This window comes from Phragmites australis, chromosome 7 (assembly GCF_958298935.1).
Source record: "Phragmites australis chromosome 7, lpPhrAust1.1, whole genome shotgun sequence".
Classification (NCBI taxonomy): Eukaryota; Viridiplantae; Streptophyta; class Magnoliopsida; order Poales; family Poaceae; genus Phragmites; species Phragmites australis.
The window spans coordinates 35,917,142-35,925,142 of record NC_084927.1 but is presented as its reverse complement, the minus strand read 5'-3'; the positions used below and the strand labels follow the sequence as shown (position 1 = coordinate 35,925,142).

General features: G+C 42.5%; 1 protein-coding gene across 1 annotated transcript; it reads right to left on the bottom strand.

Moving 5' to 3' along the window:
- Positions 1-2,533: 2,533 nt before the first annotated feature.
- On the bottom strand, positions 2,534-7,775 carry LOC133925100 (synaptotagmin-5-like). Its single transcript, XM_062370937.1, has 13 exons — positions 7,356-7,775; positions 6,524-6,628; positions 6,394-6,444; positions 6,152-6,272; positions 5,221-5,342; positions 4,700-4,801; positions 4,539-4,613; positions 4,369-4,448; positions 4,120-4,270; positions 3,811-4,041; positions 3,385-3,681; positions 3,103-3,216; positions 2,534-3,009 (listed from the first exon to the last, which is right to left on the bottom strand). The coding sequence occupies exons 1-13, from the start codon at positions 7,458-7,460 to the stop codon at positions 2,827-2,829; spliced, it is 1,737 nt and encodes a 578-aa protein (XP_062226921.1). The 5' UTR covers positions 7,461-7,775; the 3' UTR covers positions 2,534-2,826.
- Positions 7,776-8,001: the final 226 nt, after the last annotated feature.

The following is an 8,001-nucleotide window of genomic DNA, read 5'->3' as shown; positions in this document are numbered from 1 at the left end:
GGGACATGGGCTAGCGGCTACGTCGTCTGGCAACACGAAGAGATGGTGACAAATCCACGGCGCATTATTGAATTCCATGCACGACAAGGCGCGGTTAAGTCCTTTCGCATCTTCTCTGGTGAATGGTGATGCAATACAACACTCCAGCGGCCAGTGGTTGAATATTCGAGGGAGATTGATTATGAGCTTGGAGAACACCGGTCAGTATTTGGGTCAGATTAGGACGTGGACGGAGGCAAGCATGCCAGGAGGTCACATTTTCTAGTCTACTCTAGTAGCCTGTCTTTGTGATATTTACCGGCCTTTCCTTTTTCTTCTGCGAAGATATTTATTCGCCCTTTTCTTTGTTCTTTCTGGCATAGCTGAATATAGTGGACGTAAGTGTTGTTTCGCAAGAGAACAATGCTTTGCTTGCTTCAAACAAACGTCTTAAACTTTGCTACAAAAAGACTTACCAGTTCAAAGTAACTTCACGTGGGACGTATGAACCTGTTTTGTTTACTAGTTAAGCACCGTCTCGAGGAGGAGTATTGCCAGTACGCACGCACTGTATACCGCAAATTCGGCACTCCAGTTGGAGTAGATGACAACGAGGAAGAGTCCAGCCAATACCCACAGTCTGTGCGTGTAGATTTTGCGTGTCCGACATTGACACGAGAGTGAATGTTGTCGTTGTGTCGCTAACGGTTGGATCTGCCGGCTGCTTGTGGAGATGGAAAGGAAAAGGTTCTTAATTTCTGTGCGCAAGCAACCGATAATTTGCAGTCCGTAGTACTTAGTTATTTGCAGATGCCAAAATGCATCAGCATCAGCTTTGAGACATTCTAGAAATAGCTAGCTTGCAAAACAGACTCGCGAGGTAAAAGCAGAGCCTCCAGCTTTATACTTTGCCCATTCCGGCTATTCACTCATTACCCAAAGAAGCCAGTCTCCTCTTTGATTTACCTCCCAAAAATAGAGATCACCGTACACTACCAAAAATGTCGTTTCTGCTGTGCAGGATCAACCGTGAAAAACAATAGGGGAGGCCGCATTTTTTCAGTCGGGAGACGCGTGCCCGCCGGGGCGCCGGGAGCCGGGGCTCGTTTCATTGGCGCGGGCGGATGGTGCAAGCAAGGATGCCTATGCTGATGCTCGGAGTTTGGCCGGTTGTCTCGGGTGATATCGTCAAAAGCACCAAACGAATCCGCCGAAGAGGGAAGCCCTGGATGCTCCTGTCCGGACCTGAAATGCTCGCTCCATGAGAATCTCTTGTGCGACGCGGCTGAAATGTTTGTAAATGTTCTGGGAGGCTTGGGGAATCTTATTGGTAGTCCTAGGCACGCATGTTGTGCTAAGAGATGGGACAAATTGGGTGCCTGCCATGATCGTAATTGTGCGTGTGATATGTGATGAAGTGCAAGTGTTCATGCTGATCGATCTGTAATCGTTGCAGCTTGCAGCAGACAAGTTGGGAGTGACGGAACCTGTCCTGCTTCAGCTGACTATAAGCCGACCAAAGACTCAACAAGATGGCTTTTTCGTCCAAATTATGCCAGTTAAGATTACATCAGAAATCGCGGCAACTGCGTTCTCTTGTTTATTCTCTTTCAGATGTCGATACGCTGCACGTGAAGCACAAGTGTGTATGTTATTTTCTTCATGTTCCAACGTCAAAATCTAACAGTAGCTTTCCCATGCCGCATACCATACACACTTGGAAAGCAACTTGAGTCGAATCAATATTTCGAGTTTCGACCAAATGCGGGCATGATCACACGCGTGCATTAACAAGGATTAACCAAAATGGGCTTGATGAACCATTCACGATTGCGGCCCATTTGGATTGAAGGATTGGCATAGGATTTTTGGAGCATTGAGATTCCTAAGTAATTTTTCCTATACACCCCTTTGGTTCATAGGAAAGGAAAGGAAAAATTCTATAGGAATGCTTTCCTATGGCTCCATTTCGTAGGAAACTTAACAAGAGGTCAGATCTTTTGAAAAAAAATTCCTTTGGAATGATGTGCAAGTCTCTAATTCCTGTGTTTTTCTTACATGCTACCAAAGGGTTTCCCTTCTGCATTCCTGTGTTTTCAATTCACATAGGACTGAAGAAGTATGACATCTCAAGTCTTATGTTTTACTATTCCTGTGTTTTTTCTATCACACGTTCCAACAAGGCCTAAATTTAGAAAAAATTTACGTGGTCTCAAAAAAATTTGAATCATCTATTTTTTAAATCGGATGATCTAAATTAGTTAGAATACTACATATTATTTAAAGGTAGTATGAGTAGTATATGAAAAAAGTATATATAACATAAGAGTATTTTAGAAAAAAGAAATAACATGATAGTTATATTGTACAAATTCATAGGTTTATTTGTTTGAACGATTATTTAGATATTAGGTATAAAAAAAGATTGTAATACCTTTTCAATGTTATGGTAGATAAATATTAACACTATTGTCGTAATTAAAAAATATACAATCATGTAAACAGTCAGATTAAATTTATACTATCTCCTAACTACCGATAGTATGAATCACCATAAAAGGACTCTAAATTTATTTCCACTAGATTTACACATTTCTGCTTTGAACATGGCGTTACAAAGAAGATACACATATCTATTGACAACATTACATTGCAGACCTCGAGCTAACCGATCAACAACATAACAATTGCATGTATATGTGCAACGGATCCATTTGCGCATGAAAAACGATGACTGAAGTACTGAACCAAGCAGGTTTTCAGATGAGAGCCAGAACCTTCAAACCATGGACAGCAGACACCCAACCCCCGACCTCAAAAACCAGACGTGCACCCATGCGTGCACAGCTACTGGACTGATCTGAACCTTAAGCTGTCCTCTTCTCGCGAATCACGCATGATTGATTGAGGCGACCACTTCAGATGCAAGTTCAGTTTCCCACTCTTTGCTCCCTCCAGGTTGAAGCTCTCCTTGTAATCTTCTTCGAGCAAAACCTTGGTTAAAGTCAGGATGCACCGCCCCATGTAATCCTACAGAAAACACACTCAACAGTTACCATAAGTACATCTGCAGTTGACAAACTACTCAGCTGGTAATAAGATGAAAACTTCAAAAGAACTTACTCTACTGAAAGTGTCGTGATCATATACTTCCAACATAAGCATATCATGTAAGCCATCTTCAACAACAAAGTCGAAAGTCTGATTCCAAATTGGGTTCAAGCTTTCATTCACAACCTGTGATCAGTCACATGATATAAACAGTAAAAGACATGCTTCCACCAAGCAATTTCTGATTTTAGCAGTATCTCAAGTATTATGGTTCCTACTGATCCAATTGTCAATAGAATCAAACGCACTATATAGCTAACTACATCACTAATTTGTATTTGATGAAGAAATTACCCTTGTCTTGTACTTTGTTTTTGTCTTCTTGAGAGAAAGTACGACATACGGGTCAGACTTTCCATTCATATCCATTGCCGGCAGATCCTCCCCAGATATCACAGTCACTGACAGAACCCCCCGCACGATAATTTCCTTTTTCTTCCTTGAAGACAGCCTGTCAAAACTAGTGCTCCCTGATCCATTTTCCATACTTGTCATTGTCCTCTCCAGGGAAGTCATTGAAAACTGTTGTCTGAAAGGATTTGGAGCCTCCTCCTTCATGTCAAATGGATAGTAGAGCAGCTCAAGGTGCACCTGTTGAGGTTATGTCAGAAGAAAAATATTATGTACCCATTTGAAAATACCCCTGATAAGAAAGCTAAAACAATTTCCTGTGGTCAGATGGAAACAAGAGCAGTGATGTTTCCATGAAATTAGGCTCACCTGACCCCGATCTTTCCTGTCCCTTTGAATCTCCAAATCTTTTACAAGCTTCAACCAGACATCCTTCACTTTGCCTGGTTGCAGATCCTTTAGCCTAACTTGAGCACAGCCAATCAATTCAGATTCCTGAATACCATCATCATCATAAATCTTCACAGTGACACTCTGAGTATCGGCATCTTCAACTATAAACTCGAAGTGTTCATTCCAGATGGGGTTCAGATCGTTGTTCTGTAAAGTTGATGACAATGGTTAGCAAGATTTCCAAAAGGCAGGGCTCACAAACAGGGAAGAAGTTACTACACTTACAATTGTTTTACTTCTCTTCATTTTGTCTGGTAATGGGCGGACATATACAATGGCAAAAGGATCAGATTTTCCTATCAGATCTTTGTTCGTCAAATCTCTTGCTTGCACAAGCTTGATTTCCAATGTACCAACAGGCTTCAGTTCCAAATCACTGTAACATATAATCAGTCATGGTCTTTCCTCTATGATTTAATGACGCAATCAGTAAAAATGGCACTAGTATGTACACACAAATCAACCAATAACTACCTGTAGTCCCCAGGTATTATAGGAATGACTTTCCTTACTGGCCATGTTATTGAGTCTTCAATAGCATTTTTTATTGTGTCCTGTACAAAAGAAAATTCGACCCATCATCTCAAGGATGGGAAATGCAAAAGCCCAACTTTCTGCTACAAAACAATAATGTATGGCCAAACCTCAAGAGCATCTGAAATCCCAGGTATAGCAGAAATTTCGCCACCAATGACTTTCAGTCTAAAATCCAGCTTTTTCTAACATGATTTGAGAAGAAAAATGAGATCAAGGAAGAAACACCTTGAATAATCAGAGGAAAAAAAGGGATAAAGAAGAAAGAAACCTTCTTTCGTAGAGAAAAGCAAACAGCTCCAAAGCATGGTAGCTCTTCAACCAGTGGTTTAAAAATCAAGCGGAAAACTCCTGTAAAGCCAATGTCCTTTACCTATACGGCAAGAGCACTCACAACATTATGGCGTATGAATTATGAAATACATAATATCATAATAGATCAAATTTCAAAAGTTCCCTGGATAATTATCCATTCAAAGGACATGTCACTCTATTCATGATGCCATCCACATAATGCACAAAAGGCTTTGCATCCTGAGACTGATGAGTTGGCTGATGAACTAACATCAAATGCTCCAAATTTGGTTGTTGAGTAAACCAGATAAAATTTGACTCTCAACTGTTAAATTTATGTTACTTATTAGATGCACAAGAAGATCAATTCACTGTTCCAAAAGAGAAAGAGTAACCATACTGGTAAATAATTATGTGAACTAGGTATAATTCATGCGGGTAATTTGTATTGCAGCACTCATATTACAGGACAAAAGGCATAGCTGTGAAATAGGTCACCTGTATCGGAAGCGCTACACCAAGTCTAGTTTTTATATCTAGTATGATACTTGGATTGGCATCCCAGTTCATCTCTAGCTCCATGATGATACCTGAGTCCTTATTCTCAACTATTGAAACACCTGCACCAAATCAGTAAAAAAACTTACAGGTTTGCATCCACCAGGAAATTTACGGATTTACGCCACATATTTGGAGAGCTAGATAAAAATGAAAATTAAATAACACAGACCACAAAAAACGAAGGCACTGCCTCATCATACATAACTATATATATATTAGAAATTTAGCATTCTATAACTGGATGGGTTGCAGAAGTGAACATACATTATCAAACTAGATGAAGAACATCAGAGCAACCATTTTTTTCATAGGACACAGCTCTGTTTATTGACAAGGTATTATGCATCTAAAAGAGCCAAAGGGGTCTTCACACAGTGGACTCTTAAAACCCTTATGTTTTTTTTTGTTTTATTTCAAGTACTTCAGCACACCATCTAGAATCTAAATATCCATTAGCCGCAGCGGCTATTGTCTGCTTTGCAATGAATGCTCTCTTGTTTAAACCATATAAAATTGGGTTCATGAGCTCCACCCGAACAAAAAAGTTGTATTTTTTACAACTAAACAGTAAATACAGTGTCATAGGGAATATAATCAGATAAAAGTAATTTGATATGCCGTACTGCCCTCTGTGGATTTTTATAAGGTGCAGGGTAGTTTGACATGACATGGTATTCAAAATTCAACCATGACTTTTAATTTCTTTTAAAATGGTTATCTGTTATCCGTGACTACAAAATCATGATCATACGAAGTAATTTCAAATACAAGTCTAACGGTAATAAATATCATGATCATCTCATTTGAATCTTGGAGTGCTTGGTTGACTTATGAAAATCAACAAAGGGAGTAGTTTGACGAGGCCTACCAGTAAACTGTGGTGCAACAGTTCCAAGAGTGAGTTTTGAGAACTTGAGGGAAGCTATTATTACTGGCCTATATTGTTCAAGAACAGGTTCAACAGAGGCTTTGATCAGTTCTGATGCTGCCTGCATTTAGGAATGACCAAACAAAAACACATACAAGATAAGAATGTCCATAAAGGAAGTCAAGTCAAACAGAGTCCAACACTAGTCCAAGTTTTGGATTCCTATTGAAAGAAATGCGTACCTGACTCACATACGGCCAAATTTTTATCAGCTCTTGATTAAGCCATTTTAACTGCAACATTGTCGCGTCAGCATACATGCATTCACATATAGTGTAGAAGGATGAGAGCTAACTAAAGATACCCAAATACCTTTTGCTGCGATGAGAAAACAACCCACGAAGGGTACAGGTCAGATGGGAGTAACTTTCGTGAATCCTCGATCGTCATCTTGGAGAAACTAGCAACAGTAGCAGCCTGCATCAATAAACAGGGAAAATCCCGCTTAGTTCAGGGCTTCAGGCATGGCTGCAACTCGAACAAAACACTCACAAAGTGGATCATTCAAAGTTTTAGGTGTACACAAAAGTAATCCCATGAATGGAAATTAGTGTAATGGAAAGCATCTGAAGTTCAGGATAGACCACAAGCCCATGGCAAAGAGTAGGACAACTGTTACATGTGTTTATGCAGACTTGCACAGAGACTGGGACTGGGAATGGCCATGACAACATGGCAGCAAGCACCAATATGGGCGTGAAACAAATAGCTGGAGCAGCACTACATGGATTAGATGCCTTGCTTAGGAGTGATTTCTCCTGAGCTTATCTGTGTGCAAAATTTGAGCACCCAAAATAAGTGATCCCCTTGAAGTACCTGAGCTCCCATTCTAACAAGCAGCGAGAGCAAATTTACAAGGCTAAAAGGCAACACCTGAGCCTTTTCGGCGCACCAGGAAACCAAATCTACTCTCCCAAACCAGTAAAAAGAGCAAGCCGACAGGGTACCCCAACGCCCCCAACCTAACGAAAGGGACCAGCTATCCCGCCCAGCAATCGCGAAGATAAGGCAAGCGATCCGTCTTCGCTTTGATTGATGCGCAACATTATTTCTTAGAAGCTAAAAATCCTACATGCCTATGCAAGCATGACGCATCGAGAATATTCGAGAAAGGGCCAGCCGGGCCGGGAGGCATAGCGCTTACCAGCTGGCGGCGGCGGGCGGCGCGCGAGTTCTCGGAGCGAGCGAAGCCGACGATGAGCGCGACGCCCACCGCGACCCCCAGCGCGAGGCCCACCCAGAAACCCATTCCGCTCCCCCTCCTCTGCCCGAAACAACACCACCCGCTCCTCCTCCGCCAGCCAGCAAGCCGGCGCGGGAACGAAGCTCCAGAGCGAGCTAGCGAGCTGAAGGGCGGCGGCGGCGCACTCCCCGTTGGGCAGGCTAATGCCGGCGCGCGACGGGAGAGCGGGGGCTGCGTGGACGGATTTGCTAGTGGAGGCCTGCTGCTGCTCTCGGGTCCAGGACAAGTTTGAAAAACCGAGGAGAGCAGATGTGGAGAGACAAGGGAACGGAAATTGTGAGGGGAAGCGAACGAACGGGGGAGATCTTGGGGGAGAGAGAGACAGAGAGGTGCGTTGCTTGGTTGGCCTCTTGTCATTGTCAGGTGGGGACGTGGGGTGACGCCTTGCGAGAAAACGGAGGAGGAGGCGGGGGCGGGGGCGGGGGCTGGGATGGAATGACTGACAGGTGGGGAGGTTGTGTTGTGGGGTCTGCTGGAGAGTTGGTGGTTCTGACGGGAGGTGATGTGGTATAATAATTATCTAGGGCTATGACAGGGAGGTTTTATT

Coding starts and splice junctions, on each gene's coding strand:
- LOC133925100 (XM_062370937.1), bottom strand. CDS start 7,460: ATGGGTTTCTGGGTGGGCCTCGCGCTGGGGGTCGCGGTGGGCGTCGCG. Junction 6,273..6,393: donor TTTGGCCGTATGTGAGTCAG/GTACGCATTTCT, acceptor TCCTAAATGCAG/GCAGCATCAGAACTGATCAA. Junction 3,217..3,384: donor AAACAAAGTACAAGACAAGG/GTAATTTCTTCA, acceptor GACTGATCACAG/GTTGTGAATGAAAGCTTGAA.